Genomic DNA, 18058 nt, shown 5'->3' on the forward strand with positions numbered 1-18058 from the left:
TTTGCATTCGTAAACCTTTATTGTCTCCCGGAATCTGTGTTTTGCAGCAGTGGAGTACGTCAGTCTGAGATTTGTCTGTGTTCAATGTGTGTTTTTTACGTGTATGTACGAGTGCCTGCGTGTGCTCGGAGGGTTGCAAATGTCTTCTGTTAGAGGTGGAAGGTTGGGTGGGGGCTCGCGGTTCCCCGTCCTCTCCTGAAGGCTTTCACAGTTTGTCCGTGTCAGGAAAGGAAAAACAAAAAACAAAGGAAAACTGTAGGAGAAAGAGAGAGATGGGGGGGCTGGGGGGGAAGTGGAGGCCACCTCTAGACCGCCTCCCCTCCCCGCTTCAGTTTTGTCACTCATCGTCGTCGTCTTCCTCCTCTTCGCCATCAGACAAAGAGGCACAGGGGCGGATCTGCCGGTAGCCGTCCAGCCACTTCTCCACCATCTGGGTGACGAGCGGGTGGTTGCGACGGCGGGAGCTCTTCTGGAGAGCCACCAGGACCCCACCCTCCGTCACACAGCAGTCCAACCACTCCCGCAGCAGCTTCTCTTGTTGCTCTTCATTACCCATCTGCAAGACAGGGACACAAATTACCATCCGTCAGAGGGAGCCACGTGATCAGGCTACATTCAGGACTGTACTTTTTTAACTGGCGTTCAAACTATCTGTCAGTTTTCATCATTAAAACCTCAATGAAAAGGGGGAGGGGGCTTACTTCCTGCGCTGAGAGGAAGTGAATGTGAAGCAGCTTCCTCTCGCTGTCGACCAGCGGCAGGAACGTGACTGTCACGTCATCGTCCGTGTTGAGGTTGGCGCCTGCGCCACGATTGTCAAAGCCGTCGTTCTCCATGGCTACCAGTGCTGAGAAGTGGCCCCGCGTGTAGCCCAGCGCGATGGGACTCTTCCAACAGAAACTTTGCTCCCACAAAAGGGGCAAGTACACACCTACAGGGAGACACCAGAGGATTACAGTGAAGTACAACACGTCTTTATATAGAAAACATGAACAAAGCAGAGACGCCCTTTGATTTTCATCCATTGAAGAATGTCTCGAATTCGCTGTACAACACACTGTTTGAGTGTTACTGCTGTTTAAAACCAGTTGTAATGTTCTGTATTCTCTTGCTTTAATACATACAGTACAGTAAAGTACTTATTTATTGTGTACTATTTATTTATTGTGCACTTATTCTTTTTTATACTCTGGGATTCACAGAGAACTTCATTTCGTTGTTATGCTGTCCACAGTAGCACAATGACAATAACACTTTGTATGTCTTATGTCTTTACATGATTAGCTTCTTATTTGTTAAGATGATTTGCTGTGTTTGGCTTTACAGTTATATGTCTAACTCAATGAAAATGGTTTCCACAGTTATGAGTACTGACTGAGTGAATAATACACACGAGTCTCATAATAATTAATTAATTAGCATTTTGCCTGGAATAGATTCAGTGTTCTCTGTTTTCAGAAATGTTGCTGCTTTCCGGCTACGTGTAATAAAACAAACTCACAAAGAGCTTTAGAATTGATTATTATGCTATTATTACAGATTACTTACACTGTTTGACTAAGAGTATTTTTGAACCTTAGTTTGAGGGGAAAATGTGATACTGTTGTTACTTCTCTTTGCACCAAACGTATTAATATAGTAACTTAATATGAATCTTTTTGTTTGTTCCCTTCAATTAGATTTAATTTCTTTTGCACATATTCTTTGATCATGGCATGAAGTGAATGAAGGATAGGTAGGACATTTTTGGTAAAAACTGTGAGCGGTAAAAACACTCACATAGCAGGCTTTGAGCAAGATGATAAAAGATATGTAGAGATTGATGGATAGTAAGTATATCACTCAACTTTTTCCACAAAAAACAAGAAGTACAGCTGCTCTAATAAGAAAAGGAAAATCTTTCACCCACAAAAAACAGCTGCTGATACCGAGGGACGTTAGCTAGTTGTAATTGGAGAAATACATAATAGTTCTTTCATCCAATCAAACTTATGTCCCACATAAAGATAATGTTTGCTAGATATATCTGAGCAAACCTGATCATTTTAACACTACTTTAGATCCATATCATGACAAAAAAAATCCCATGAAGTAACTCAAGTGAATTTCTAAACACAATCCTTAAAAAATACTCATATTTCAGACTCAGACGTACTGCAGACTACGAGCCCTTCTGGCAGAAATGATTAATTCTACTCCTCAGTACATTTTTCATACAGTAGAATTGATTTTTTTTTTTCTTAGCTGATGCAAAAGTGATACCCTTGGTACCCTTCACAACAAATGTTATACATCATAACACTGTCATTTCAGACCACAGCCCCCTCCCCTTTTCACTGTGTCTAGAAGATATTACTACATCATGTAGGACCTGGAGGTTAAACCCTCAACTGTGAGCTGAAAATGAGCTCTGTGAATATTTCAAGGCCCAAATTAACCTATATTTTGAAGCAAATGATACCCCAGAGACCCCTCCTTCCACTTTATGAGAGGTCTTTTTGAGGAGCTGTGTGATATCAATCAAAGCGGCAAGAAAGAAAACTATAAATAGAAGAATCAAAGATCAAACAACTGAATAGGGAAAATTCTCTAATTCCCTCTCCTAATTTACAAAGGCGAATATGCTAATTTAAAACTTAAATACAATCAGATACTATCAACAAACATACGATCTGTACACTAAACAAAAATACTTTGAATTCAGAGACAAGCCATACAAAATACTAACATGACAATTAAGGAAAACAGAGAATGACCAAACAATACATAACATTAGAAAATAACAATTAAATGACACTGACAAATCACGAGGACATAAATGATACAATTTCTATAATTTTATTCTAGTTTTTAAACATCGAAGAGCACCACAGAATCTCCAATTATTAAAGAATATCTTGATAAATGTAATCTTACTAGAAAAAATGGAGAAAAATGTGAAGATCTCAATGCATTGTTGCATGCCATTGTTTCATATCTGGTTAAGACGGATGTCGTAATGAGCGTCAACCTCACAGAAATAAGTGAAATGACCACAACCTTTTAACATGGCACTTCGTGGTGGTGGAACATAATGTGTTAAGTTACGCTTCCTAATAATCTCTGATAAAATATCACGGTCATTTTATGAATTAGTACTGTAAATATATTACTTATTGGTCCTTTAAATTATTTAGAGGGACAAGACAAGACTGCCATCTTTCAGCGTTAATATTTGTGCTCAGCATAAAACCACTTAGAGTAAACCATAAACCACTATATCAACAGTCTTAGAAAACATTAACCTTTTTGGCACATTCTCAGGACACAATTAATTGGAATAAGAGTACATTGATGCCCGACTAGTCTATCCCTCCTAATATTTCAGAATATTTTCAATGCAAGACTACCACAGAAAGATTCACTTATCTCTGGACTGAGGTTATGAAACATCACTCCTCTCCTTTTCAGGGCACTTTCTATCCATTAGTAGATACATTACAAAGTAAATTTCAATTCTGGAAAACTTTCCTTATCTCCCTACTCGTCAAGATTTCTTAACTCTAATACCATACCTACTTCAAAACAGCCCTATTTTTCTGACAGTCAGATTAGATTAAATAATAATGCTTTTTCTGTGGAATTACAAAACTCAGAAAAGAAAACATCTCTACAAATCTAAATCTAAAGGACTAGCTCTTCCAGATTTCATACTGTACTGCTGGGATTCCATAAAGTCCTTTTGCTTTTTGTCTAGATCTCTTCACCTAACTGCTCAAAAATATAACTTGAAGATTGTCATCCCTATTCCATAGGTGCTGTACACCTAACTCCCACTCCAAAGCAAAATCAATCAATCATTATAATCCTATCACACGTAATCTAACACATGGAATCAAATTAAATCCCAAGCTATAGCTCTACCCATCGCAAAAAATTCCACATTCACATGGTGTAATTATAAATACTACTTTATGTAATAAACATCTCTGTTGAATAAATTGTGAGCCATACTTTTAAAGCATCCTTCTTGTGCAGTAGCCTGTTCACATGCTGATGGTTACTTATATATTTTCTTACTTTTATCATTTATTTGGTAGTAACAGGGGGGGAATGGTTCAGCTTTCATTCATTTCTGTGATTGCTGGCCAGTCTATTTAAGTGGTTGCCAGCAAATTCATTTTTTTTCCCAGTTGCTAAATATCTCAGTGTTGTGATCACTTTTATTTCCTTGGGTGGGAGATGTGAGTGTATCTCTAATGAGATCGATCACAAACATCCTTATATGATGTAATCTGTAGAGTTTCATTAACTCATTGCCATTAAATGTATGGGAAATATATAGACTTTTGTCTTTCTGCCACTTTCTCCTCTTCTCAAGCTCTTAAACCTCTTAAAAGTCCTCTTCCATCCTCTTAAAAGTTTTTCACCTTAGGAGCTCTGTTAATGGCTAAAGATGCTTTGTGAATACATTTTATCTTCACCAGGATCTATTCTTAACTCTAGAGGGACATTCTTAAAAAAAACGTCACATTTCTAAGATTTTTCTTCACAAGGAGAACCTTTTTGTACTGAGAAGCTTTATGAAAACGACCCCTGAGCCCTTATTGATTATTCTTGGTGTATCTGAAGCATTAAGAAGATTCACCACAGCCCAGCAACAACAGTTCCTCCTTTACTGTCTCATCACAGCAAAAGAAAAAAAAATACTTCTTATGTCATGGAAAGAAACAACGGTTCCTCCCTCGGCGGTGTGTCCGTCTTTCAACTGTGCAATATATATATATATATATATAATATACATATATTTTCTCTTCACTTTAATCTGTGCAATAACAATATTATCTCTGGTATATTACGACTCAATACCAATATTACTGTTGTGGTGTAAATGTAAATAATGTCACAATTATCATTACTATTTTTTATTATACATTTCTACTATTATTGTTATTGTTTTTCATACTTATTTATTGTTCTTTATTCTTTCTTATTGATGCTCTTCTATTTTTACTGTCCACTTGCTGCTGTAATACTGCAAATGTCCCTATTGTGGGACTAATAAAGGAATATCTTATCTTATCTTAAAATATGTGTTATGTGCTCTATGTGCTCTAACCAGAACATTACAGAACACTTTAAAGGATAAGATATATCTTAAAGGGCAGACTCCATCAATAAAACACACATTCCTAAGCAGTAGCCTAAACTTACACACTTTCATATTTTACTTAATGAGTAAATGAGTCTGTCTATTATGTCTCTTATTTAGTGTGTACATATTTGATCTTTTAACATTTTTATTCAGCCTATTTATTTCTTTTATTTCTATTTTTTCCCTTTCTCTTTTTAATTTGTTTATTGTTGATGCTGTTCCAAACCTCAAAATGCAACCCCATGTCTTTCATGTCATCTGTTTTATATCTGTGAAAATACCAATTTTTAATTTTTTAAAATTATGTCATATAAATAAAAATGAGCATTGACATAATACACTTTATGTACAAGCTTATTTGTCTCAATAACGATATTTAAAATAACAAAATGTGAGAAATATCAAGTGATCCAGAGAAAGAATTCACATACATCATATTTAATAGTCTGATAATATGTTTTTGTGTGTAAAATCATCTGAAAAATAAATACAAGTGGAGTAAAATGTACAACATCTTCCTCTAAAATCTCATGGAGGAGAAGTACAAATTAGGAGAAAACTTCAGTACAGTACAGTAAATGTACTCCAGTGCTAGTATGTAACTAACATGTTGTCAATGCTACCAACAGAGTGAGATACTGGTTTAGTGTCTCTTGTTTCTTCTGTTCTGTAAAACACAAAGCAGCCCTCACACTTCATGAACACCACTGTAACTGACACCACTATTGCGCCATCTCTGTTTAGCTACTCTTTGTCCCAGTAACCACCGTGTTTTTACTGGGTTCACTTGGTCACCACTTTAACTGAGCTCTCCTCCCCTCGCTATAGGCGCCCATATGCACGTCTCCCTCTCTGTGTTTTACAACAGATCCTGGCAACAGTAAATCACTGTTCCGTCAGGAAGGCTTTACCACAAGCAGCCGGCCCTTACAGAGCACTTTCATCATCCTCTGTACAGCATTAGTCAACAGGCAAATTAAAGCCAGACTGTTTTTACTGCTCGCCATGAAGGTGGACCCCACTCTTCACTCTCCACACTCACAGGATTGTTTGACTCTGGGGTTCTGATGGGTTACATGTGTTCAAATGGATCTGGATGCGTGTGGAATATTTCCCTGCATCACAATACAATCCTGAATGTCGACTTTTGTCCTGTTGTTTATGCTATTCAGAGTCACACATTTCTAAAATACCCTTTGAATACCCCTTAAATGAGAGACACTAGACTGAAACATGTTGTCAATAGTAATTTACTGACAGATCAGAGGGGCAGTTATGTCAGCTATGTCAGCTATGCAGACACATGTAGGCTGGAGCTATTTCACAAAACAAGTCAAGTTTTTCTACGCCCACTAGAATGAAGCTACACTCAGCTTTTAACGATATTTAACTAGGACAACACCGGACCAAACTGCTCACCTTGAAAACGGGTGTACCCAAGTGTCTCCCCACGGAAACTTTTGTAATACTTCACTCCGTAGACGATTATTGGCCTTCGAAGTATGTGTGCAAGAACGAAAATATGGGTCTGTTCCAAGCTGGATCCCGGCTGTAAAAGAAAACAGAAGACAAAGGGGGAAAAGCAGTTAGAAAGCTGCGGGCAGTGAAACTAAAAAGTGAGGATTTTTGAGTACTGTACATATATCTCCTCTGCCAAGTAAGCCCAGCATACCCTCTCAAACCATTAAACCAACCCCAAGTCTCAAACCATTAAAAACACACACACACAATAACTGAGCTTTCACGCCCAGATAATAACAGATATAATAACAACCCGCCCAAATACTTAGTCACACTGAGCAGTGAAGGAGCAGAGAAATGCTGATGACAGACAGGATTCACTTTCATAGAGCATTAAAGATTAAGTATACTGTGGTAAGGGCAGTACAGCTTCTTGCATAATTCATACATCATTAGTGTGTCACATTTTAAGCACATTACAGTGTTTAAAGTTTCTGCCCTCCATAATGTGTGTGTGTGTGTGTGTGTGTGTGTGTGTGTGTGTGTGTGTGTGTGTGTGTGTGTGTGTGTGTGTGTGTGTGTACGTACCTGACTTGCCAGCGAGAGGATGAAAGCCCAGTCTTCCTGCCACTGTTCTTCCCGCAGTGAAAAGTGCAGGCCGAAACTTTGGGAATACCACGATTCCCACTCCTTCCACCTCGTGTAAAACCTGCAGACAGACAGACACACACCGTTTTGTTAATGTACATTAATTGGCCATGCTGTGCAAAAAGGCATGTTGTTGCTATTTTCTGCTTTCCTCCATCTCTGGTTTTAGGTTGGATGGCAGTTAGTGTGCCCCAGTAGCCGAATGGTTCCTGCACATGCCACATAAACATAACATCAATTCCAGCCAGGGACCTTTTTTATACAGCATACTGACCTGTGATCTTGTTTCCTGTTTGCCTCTGCACAAATGATTGTCAAATAAAGGCAGAAATGCCAAAAATCTAAAATCAATTACAATTTTCTCATTGAAAAAACAGCTTGTTGGGAATAGATATAAGTCACCCCAGACTTAGTTAGTTATGTACAAGCAGAATCAGTCTCTTGCCTTCATTTGTTTCAGTGCTCCCAATTATAAACTACAGGAAGAGCAGGACGCGCTGGTTAAATTCCTCTACATTTTTTTGCCTTCTCAAACTGGCCCAAAACTCCAGTCAAAGCCTCTCATTACTGAATCAAAGAGTCAGATCTATGTATGAGTCTGCAAATCCAACTCTGGCATCTGGCACCATATCCTAACCTCTAAACCGCATGTCCCAAATTCTAACATAGTCATGCAATGTTGAGCAAACACGACACGAGGCTGCTGAATGTCGGTTTTCAGCTGCTTATGTGTCCTTGAGCTTGACACTAAAATTCACCTCCTCACTTTTTGTAAACATTATGGTGTAAGACAGTCAGCTAAATGTCTAAAGTGTAAAAATATACACAGAAGACATGTATGTTTTATTATGGGAATCTAATGCAGCAATAGTTATAAATTAATTGAAAAAAAACACCTGTTCAATTCATTTAATCTGCTGTATATGTAAATATAAATTGAGTATATTCGCGTTATTTGCTAAAATAAAATACATTAAAATCATCCTAGCAGCATGCACACAGACTAGACTCACCAACATGTGCTAAAATTGCAGACATTATTTGTGTACCATTGATCTAAAGTCATTCAATACCTTTACCTACCTTTAAATACGCCTGAAGCTAGATACCATTCTGCTGGTTTTAAATCGGAATATAAAAATGTAATTTTATAATCCTTGTCCTGGGTGTGTGGGCCTCACCAGTGAGAACAGTCGTGCAGGCTGTCGTGGAGGGTCTTGCGCAACACTGAGTCCTTGTCGTAGATGCCCCATGTAGCCTGCAGCACAGAGTCCAGCAGACAGTCCCCAGCTGTCCGGTTCCACAGGGCATACAGCCGGCTGTCTAACCTCGTTCCGAGCTCCAGAGACCAGTTAATGATGGGAGACTCTTCCTCGAGTTCTGAATAAGAGAGAAGGGAAGGTTGAGTCCCGTGTCTCTCAGCATAACCTTCATGTTTGAGTGGTACCAACTACTTGATGTCAAAGAGAACATGTTGTCCTAAGAAATTCACCAGTGACAGTTGTGAGGAGGCCATAGTGTTTGGTTTTGTTTTTATACGTTGCAAGACAGGTGATGGCATTTGAGAGGACTGTTTGGGAGAGTGATAATGACTACTCACACCTGTCAAAATAGATCTGACGCAAGTGTCAACACGTGACCGCATTTACATCACAAACAGTGAGAAGGCAGGCCACGAAAATCAGATAAGATACCAAAGAGCATGAAAACTACAAATTTAAACTAGCAAAAATCAAATTTAAAATGAGGAAAAAACATCCATAGTTATTTTTAATAGTTTAACACTAAAATCTGAGCTAATCTGCTTAATCAGCACTGACAATATAAACAAACAACTACAACTGGCATCAGACTCTGATTCAAGTGTTAAATCCTGATTGGTGTATAGGGATATGTGACATCATGGGTTTACAACTGAGCTCCACCCACTTGTAACCAGTGAGAGGGGCACAGAGAAAACAAAAACTACTGAAACCTCTCTAATGAAATAATCAAAACTATTCAAAGACCTTTCACAACTGTACATGCAAATATTCATGATAGAAATTGAAAGCTTCACCGTTTTTTTTTTTGGTGCCTTATAAAAAATATCATGTTTAGGTCACTGCTTTGCTTTGTGAAGTCTACTGTCTTCAATCTGTGTTGGTGTTTGCAGCTGAAAAGATAAAAGGGTTTCCGGTTTTAAAACAATCTGCACTGCATTATGGTGATAAACCCAGCCACTCACAGCCAGACATCAAACAAGACAGGTCTTTGATTTCAAGTGACAGTTTGTGATGACTGAATGCTTTGACCTGCAGTTTTTAGTGCTGTTCAGCAAAAAATGACGGCTTGCACAGTTACTGATGACACCTGCGTAAATAGTACATGATAAGATTTCCTCTTATTATGTACTATAATCAGTCAGGGGGTGGGAGGGTGTTTGTTTTTGTGGTGGGGATGGGGGGATTTGAGCATTTGGACTGGCACTGCACTTCCCTCTGTAGAGGGAAAGCACAAAGTGTTTTCTGACTTTGCCCAGAGGTTTGAAATTTACAAATGGCCTTTTGTTTAGATGAGAAAAATGATTTATTTAATAGTTGAGCTTTTTAGTTTATGACGCCAACAACGGCATAAGACGAATATGGCTTTGTTCAGTTTAAATTAGAGTAGGATTATTCTGGACATGACTGCACTCAGCCTCTAGCAATGATCTTTCCTTTCATTACACTACATTGCCACAGCGAAATTTATTCTGATCCCAGATTCAAAATTCAATACTTTATTGCTGTAAATCTTAGCGGTGAGGAATTTGTCTCTGTGTGCTCATGACATGACGAAAAAAACAATTGCAGTCAACACTCACAATAATAACAAAAAAACATAAAACATAACCCCCACCCCATTCTGTCCTGGGTTTGTCCTACAAATGCACACACACACACACACACCAATTCAGTCAAAGTTTTACCAGCCAGGTAATCAGAGTTAAACCTGTGTTAACTGATCTTCTCTTAATCCCTCAACCTGCAAAGGAAAACTTAAGATGCATAGAATAGTCTAATGGTAATATAACTGAGTGTCCTCCTGGGTTCACCTTACTGAATTAACTTAATAAGGTAAAAATGAATGGGAAGTTAAGTCCAAACTTCTTAATTTAAACATTGCTACATATTTAGCACATTTTGTTGTAACACACACCACACAAAATAAAATCCCTCTCTACCTCCCCCTCCTCTCTCAAACAATGAAGAGTTGAACCTCTCTCATTTGTTCCTTCCGACTCCTTAACTGTCAAAATGGCAGAGTAGCTAACAAAGACAGGGATTCATTCATCTTGTATCGTGCTAATTGGGTATTTAATATCGGGTCTGGAATTAATCTGCAGATGTTACGGTTCAAGATGAGACCAAACATTTTGAAGGGTATCAGTTTTTTTTTTAACCACGTCAAACGTCAGACCTGCAACAGATTTATTTTTAATCACTTGCAGCCCTTACTCCTCATGACGAGTCAGCAGGCAATGGTGGTATAACATGTTATAAAATTAGGTTTTTCAACAATTGTGAATCACTGCAATGATGAAAGGTCCTTGAGCATACAATCATAAATGTGCACAAAAAGTATTAGGCTGAAGTAGCATGCGAGATTAATTGTGGACAGACAGACACACTCGACCAAACACGTGCCTAGCAGGGATAATAAAATGTTGCAAAAAAGTGATACTTGTGTTTATGTCTGTGTGGGATGAGGGGAAGTATAATCATTCAGTGGATATCAGAGAAATCCCTAAAAATCAATTAGGCTGATTAGGGCAGACGCAACTGGTGCAGACGATAAAGACAGACTGCTTGGCAGGGTGACAATAAGGCAGGCAGAACACTGTGTTGGCAAGAGGAAAAATACAAGTAATATAACACTGCCAGTATTCGGCATCCTTCCCATTATAGTACAGAGTATGTGAGGGGGCTTCCTCTGTTTACCAAGGCGCCCGACCATCACAGTCATCTTGGATCTGGTTTCTTTCTTTCTAAAAGAAACTGTATTTATATGTTAGCAAAGCATGTGTCACTGCAATACTAAAGCAGGAAGTTGATAAAGTAAATACTTCACCTTTTTGCACATCTCGGTCCAGCACCTCATCAAAGAGTTTTTCCTGAACGGCTGGGGGTAAGTCCTCGATGTCTGAAACAAAAGAACCAAAAACAAATTAATGACAGAAATGAAAAGAGCTTACTCATTTAATTTAATGAGTGTATTAATCTCAACTAACTAGAACACTGAAATGACTGAAAAGGCCAACTAGAAAATGTTTCTGTTGTGGCTCATTTCAACTCAAGCTACCATGTTTTGTTCTTTCCACAATAGCCACTGGCTTTCTCTGCGTGCTCAGAGCTCTTGTCAACACAGTAGCTTATTCTTTAGCTAAAATAAATGAATGCATTGACTTTGTGGAACTGAACAGAATGGCTATCCACAGTGGCCAGGAGCCAAGGTCAAAAATCCTTAGCTTAGCTACGAGCAACAAACTAAACCATAATAGCTATTCCAGACAATGAAATTCAACAGAAACAACACTGACATGCATGCAACTTGCTGAGACATGTTGGCAAAAAAAGCCAAAAAAGCCAAAATAGCTTTGTTATGAACAGAAGACATGCATAGTTGGCGGGCTGGTATACTCAGTCTACTAGAACAATACTCAAACAGTGAGCCAGAGGTGGCCACCGTCTTCTGGCAGTTGGAAACAGACAACTGTAGCATTATATTCCCTCAGCATCCCAACAACAAGCAATTTCATGTGCCACAAGTAAACAAAACAAGCCTTCTATCACACACTTGGCAAGCAGAGTGGGATTGCTAGACACAATTCTTCAGCTACAGAGTTGAAGTTCCCCTTATACAAAATACAGAAAGTACACTCAGCATTTGTCATTCATTGTATGATCGTCTTGAATTCATAAATGCACAGGTTATTGTTATATTTTTTGTCTGGGTTGGTTGGTGTGGAGTTGCTGACCTGCAGGTAGAGTGAATGTCACTAGGTCGGTGAGGAAATAGCAGGTGAAGTCTCCCTTTCGCTGGTGAAGAGAGGCCGCTACCTCACGACGGATTTGCTCTGTTAGCTCAGGACACACCATGGCCGGGATACACTTGGCTGCCTGTTGGGACACCTGCAGAGAGAGGAGGACAAAGGGAAGGAAATATACAAAATGTGAGTGCATATAAAGGTTAAACGAGACAGATGGTGAGGATTGAGTGAGAAATTTTCTAGCAATTGCAGAGGGTTGTATATCACAGGCAACCACAAAAAAACCAACAACAAACAATTCAGACATCATCAAGGTGGCCCTTTTTCTAAGTTTCATTCAGGGAAAGGTTTATATAGGCTGTGAGGGTTATCAGTTCTCAGGCATTGTGTGTCAAGCTGATATTGTCATATGTGATGGATGGTAGCCATCAAAGGATTCCCATGTTAACAGGTTAGAAGGTATAGCTGTATGATCAAAGAGTTGGTCATGTGAGGGTTAACACACTGTGTAATGACAATATAACATCATATCAATTCAATTTGGGTTTGATTATATTGACTTTTTGGCTGATGTCAGGTGTTTTATTTTCAGACACTTCTGTATTTTTAAGTACCAAATTGAGCATATTAAGCTTTAAGAAAACTAGATGTTCTCAGTCGTACTTGCGAATCGGATGTTGACGGGAACACCATTTAAATGTTGTAAACTTAATAATAAATTATTAAGACAACTGATATGAAATCAATGTAACATGAGCCCATTAAACTCAATACACTGTCACTCTCAACTCAGATAAGAGCGGAGGGACAATTTATCAGAAAACAGTTAATCATTTTGTCTGTGAAAACTTCTCAAATTATCACAACCAGCTCAAAACTAATTTTACCCACCCAATTAAACACAAAGTAGCACAATTAGGCAGAAAACAGCCCAATCTGGCAACACTGTCGAAGATATGATTTAACATTCTATTCACAAAAAATAAAGCTCGAGAGATCAGCTAAGAAGAAATCACTTTATTGAAAACATTACATAAAAAAGCAGTGGAAGTAGAAGTAGAGAATGTACACTGCATGTACATAAGACATAAGAAGAAGAAAATGTGGGGCAACTGTATGAGGAGCACCTATAGAAATTCACAGGGGATTATGCACATTAGGCATCATGAGGATTTATTTAGCCTGAGGTATGTTTCCTGTAAGTGAAACTGAGGGTGTAGACTTGCCGAGAAAGGCACAGATTTCAACAGACAGAGAAATTTAGGAGGGGAAGACCCACATTCATAACACACTGATGAGTAAGAGAGAGTTTTAACTGTGTTGCAAGTTAACAACAATTTTTGAGATGCCATTAGAGAAATAATCCCTCACCACTATGATTGATTTCTGGGGTAAAGGTTTTGAGTTTTGCACATATACAGAAAGAACCATGTGATGTAGTTTAATACTTACAAAAGCTATTACTTTTTTGTGCTTCTAGGTAATTGACTCTGTGATTTCAGCCAAATGTACTCCCAGTAATCCAATCTAAATTACCTCTAGAACAAGTGGAGGAAAAGCTTGAGATGTTAAAGCAGTCGTCAGCTTTGAACCTTTTTCGGGGCATGATCCAGTCTCTAACTGTTTCACTAGTTACTCACTGACCTGCTCTGAAAAGAAACTGCGACAGTGAGTGTGGGAGGAGAGGTGTGTATACAGATAATCTGGGATCACGGTGCTGACGGCAAGAGAGCTGCAATCAACCTTCGGCACGAGTACTCTGTTGACACGCATACGATCTCAGTGAACCTGCTCGTTACAGACGCATCAGGGAATCCAATTTTTTTTTAACACCACACTGGATATAAAACTCAGTATCATGTAATTACTTATATAGGAAAAGCACATTAAAGGTCAGGATGTAATGTTATTACATGCTCTGTGCACCTGTATTCTGCACAATATCTGATATAAAATGAATTACAGCTGCAATAAATAACACAATAATTCAAAGTTTAATATCCACAAGAGATCCCCCAATTGCTTTTATACAGTTTTTGGTTTTCTAATTTTCATCAACTGCTCATGTATGACTCACAACTAGTCACATAGACCATAGGCTCATGTTCTTAAATAAAAACTACTACCACTTAAGTCTGTTATCAGATTAAGGCAGCCACTTTTGCTTTTCTTCTTGATGTAGGCACTTTCAAGCTACAGCCCTTTTCACTGTATGCTTTGTTTGAGCCTGAGTTTCATCAATTTTATGTCCTCCAGTAAATTATCATTTCTGTTATTGTCGGATAACAGTAAGTGAACAAGGAACATGAACAGCTTATTGTGATGTTGCGTTAAAGGTTCCCTGTGGAGTTTTTTCCTCTAGTAGTGCTATGGAGACGTTTTTTCATGAGTGGATTACCATTTTGTAGTTTTGCGGGTGACACGTAACCAGTCCTACCAATCATTTCACAGTATTCTGCTGACCTACATGTGCCAAGAAACACAGAAATGCACCAACAAAGACGGACGAAGAATACTGCAAGCCAAGAAACATGGATGCAAACAATGCAGGATTTAAAAAACTGTTTTCCAAATATTTCATGTGGAGGGAAATTGTAATTCAACATATTTGTAGATCACATAGATACACACAATGTCTTGGTAGCAGTGACTGTAAACATAACTGGTTTGTTAAAAAGAAAACTCCCAAAGGGACCTTTAAGTCTTAGTTGTGATATGCCTACATTTCTGAGTGACATGGCAGATTCATGTGTAAACTGGATCACACTTCAGAGGCACTCAAACCGGGGACAAGGCGATTCCTGACATTATATGCTGTGAGAAAATATAAAGATCCATCGGCTGTCTCCACTGACCTCAGTGAGCAGCACAGCCAGCATGTCCTGTCTCTGGAAGCGGATGGCGAGGTGAACCAGCGTGAAGCCGTCATCGAATGCAGAGGGACGATTCAAAAGGCGCACCTCGTCTGACGTTAACTGCCTGGCGATGTCACCCCCTGACGACTTGTAAGCCTCCACAGCTGCCAGATCACCTTCCACCACACCTTTCAGAGAAAGAGGGGCAAAAGTCACATTAATAAATACCTTTAAATGATTTGAAGTTGGGACTTTTCATTCACATAATAACAGACATTCAGCATAGTAGAACCAATTAAGTAGCGTATAGTTTGCACAAAAGTACATTTTGTGTTCAACTTGAAGTCTACACAAGTCTGTTTTGACTAACATAACATACATCATAAGCTCTTAAACAAGCACTTAAAACCAAAACTTAGGGCGCACAGGTGGTCGAGTGGTTAGAGCGCATGCCACATACGCAGCTGACCCCGGTTCGAATCCAGAGCGGAGGTCCTTTGCTGCATGTCACACCCCCCTCTCTCTCTCCCATGTTTCCTGTCTGTCTACTGCTGAATAAAGCTGTCTATGCCAAAAAAAAAAAAAACGTACTTTTAGTTATCATGTTGTTTAAATGATAATACAATACCCTGATGACATGCTGATCACTGTGGTTAAAAATCATGTCACGACTGAGCACAACAGATGCAAAAATTACTTCTCTAGAATACAACCTTGTGCAGAGGACACACTGTGCTCAAACCATGAAATATTAGCAGCGAGAATGTGCTTTATCTCTGTGGCAGCTGTAAAAGCTTCGAGACTTCACTGACTTTGAAGTCAAGGGGAAAAGACAATAGGGGGCCACAGAGTAATCTGTCAGTTTTTCCGCCTTCTAATCTGTGTGCTTAGATGTTAGTATGAGGGCTGAAGAATGTGTCGGATCAAACAGATGCAGGTGTTTACTCTACTTTTTCGGGGAAAAAAGCATAAACATAACTATCCTACCGAAGCCATTTAAACCAACCAACAGCTTGAAAACAACTACTGACAAACAACTGAGAAACATGTTGACTGTGTGGAAGAAAAACATATTATAGCCTATTTGTCTAAGTTATTATGTTTCACTGGTACAAGTAGAGAGAAAATACATTACCAAACCTTCCCTTTAGACACATCACCTATCTATGAACTCATTCAGTGTTCAGACACACTTTTTTTTGGGTTCCATTTTATGTTTCAAATTTCAGGAGGAGTGAAAAAAAAGGTGAAGTGATATGCGTATGAACTGTCCTGGGAGGCTAGAGGATGTGGATATATTTTTAGTCCAGCCCCCCCCCCCAAACCAAAGCAATAACACATACTGATAAAAGTCGACAAAAGACTGAAATGTGGATGGCTGTGTCGTTCAACTCAACATGAGGATCAAACTGGCGAGATAAAAGGCAAAGTTATCAGCCGATGTGGGACAATAAACTGTTTAGACATGCGTGTGATTATGACAGAATAAAATTAAAACAAATGAACAAAGTGTAACAGCTTCACAAAAATGTCTCTTTCCATTTCTAGCATTTACACTAAATGCTTGTGTAGCATTCTCTCGCACATTTGACAGTATTAAAACACTGTTGAGCTTTTGTTCTCACGTCAAAGGACCACACACAATGCTCAGCTGCATAATCTGTGTGCGAGTGAGACAGAGAGCGAGAGCGAGAGAGAGAGAGAGAGAGAGAGAGAGAGAGACATGGAGTGGGTGGAAGGACTCGCTGTGCCATGTGGAGCTGGCTAACACTGGGAGAGAGATGAAGGGAGAAACTACACAATGGCAGCGCAGTGTGATAGAGACGGATCACAACCACTTTCCACAGAACACTCCATTAGTGTAGGTGTGCCTGTAGCCCTGCAATCAGTACTGTACTCACAGATCTTTTACACAATGCTAAAAGTGGAAATACGCAAACGGGCGTACACACTTAAAAGGCAGACAGGCTGATGAGGGAGAATAGATTAGGCTAAGTGATGCTGGCCTTTTTCCTCCACACACACACAGCTGTTTTCTTTCAATAATGTGGGTTATCTGATGGAAATTATGCTATCAGGAAAAATTGCCCAAAATTTTAATATTTAGCATGGCCACTCCAGTTATTTGAATTTGTCTTACAGAAACAAAGTAAGCCACAGTCCTTACTACCTCCTGCTCCCAACTAAATCTCCATCCTCTGCCATTTTAAAGCATATGCTGGTGATTTCTTATATTATTTTAGTCTTAAAAAACACGCATTTACCAACTGAAGTGTCTCACACAATGGCACAAAGTCTGATATATCTTATCCCTGTGCTGTAGACCTCCGGTGGTGTCCAAACACTATTAAAAACACGTCAATGAGCCACAGTGCTGCACTGGGTGACATGTCCCTTCACTCTGAAGAGTATAGGTATGACAGTTAGACACATTATCAATTATAGCAAAACAAGCAACTGAAAACTGAAAATGTGTTTGCTTTATTCTGTTTTGTTTATTTAAAACAACTTTTAAAATTTGGGAGGACCAGTGTGTACGTCTACATAGTGAGCAGGTCCCCTTCCACAGAGGCTGTAATGTGGTGCTGCCATGTTCCTACAGTAACCCAGAAAGGACAAACCAAACACTGGCTCTACAGAAGATGCTTTTAATGAGTCTCGTGGCCACTGCAGGTTCTCCTACACGCTTTCAAAGGAGGAGGAGGTATTCAGTTGGTTATAATCTGCAACCTCCACACAAAACACCACTAAATCCTACGCGCTGGTCCTAGTAGACGCAGACATAGAATGGAATGACTTCACCTTATTGTCTGAAATGCTTACAGATTCAAGACCAATAAGACTGAGAGCTGAAACTGACACCTCATTACTTGTAAGATGGATGTTTTATGCAGCGAACCGAGTCCAAATCCCCATTTGATAAGAGCTTTTTCAGGAGCTTTCTTATGC

The 18058-nt window shown here is 39.1% G+C and overlaps 1 protein-coding gene across 1 annotated transcript in view; it reads right to left on the reverse strand.

Annotated features, from left to right (window-relative positions):
- Window positions 1-18058, reverse strand: part of zranb1b (zinc finger, RAN-binding domain containing 1b) — a 28239-nt gene continuing 10181 nt past the window's right edge. The window contains exons 3-10 of the mRNA XM_062430788.1: window positions 15110-15297; window positions 12243-12396; window positions 11336-11407; window positions 8425-8623; window positions 7184-7304; window positions 6554-6683; window positions 702-931; window positions 1-556 (exon numbers count right to left, since the gene is read on the reverse strand). Of these exons, the coding sequence (XP_062286772.1) occupies window positions 338-556; window positions 702-931; window positions 6554-6683; window positions 7184-7304; window positions 8425-8623; window positions 11336-11407; window positions 12243-12396; window positions 15110-15297 (1313 nt within the window). The 3' untranslated portion in view covers window positions 1-337. The remainder of the gene's footprint in view (window positions 557-701; window positions 932-6553; window positions 6684-7183; window positions 7305-8424; window positions 8624-11335; window positions 11408-12242; window positions 12397-15109; window positions 15298-18058) is intronic.

This window comes from Scomber scombrus, chromosome 12 (genome assembly GCF_963691925.1).
Source record: "Scomber scombrus chromosome 12, fScoSco1.1, whole genome shotgun sequence".
Lineage (NCBI taxonomy): Eukaryota > Metazoa > Chordata > Actinopteri > Scombriformes > Scombridae > Scomber > Scomber scombrus.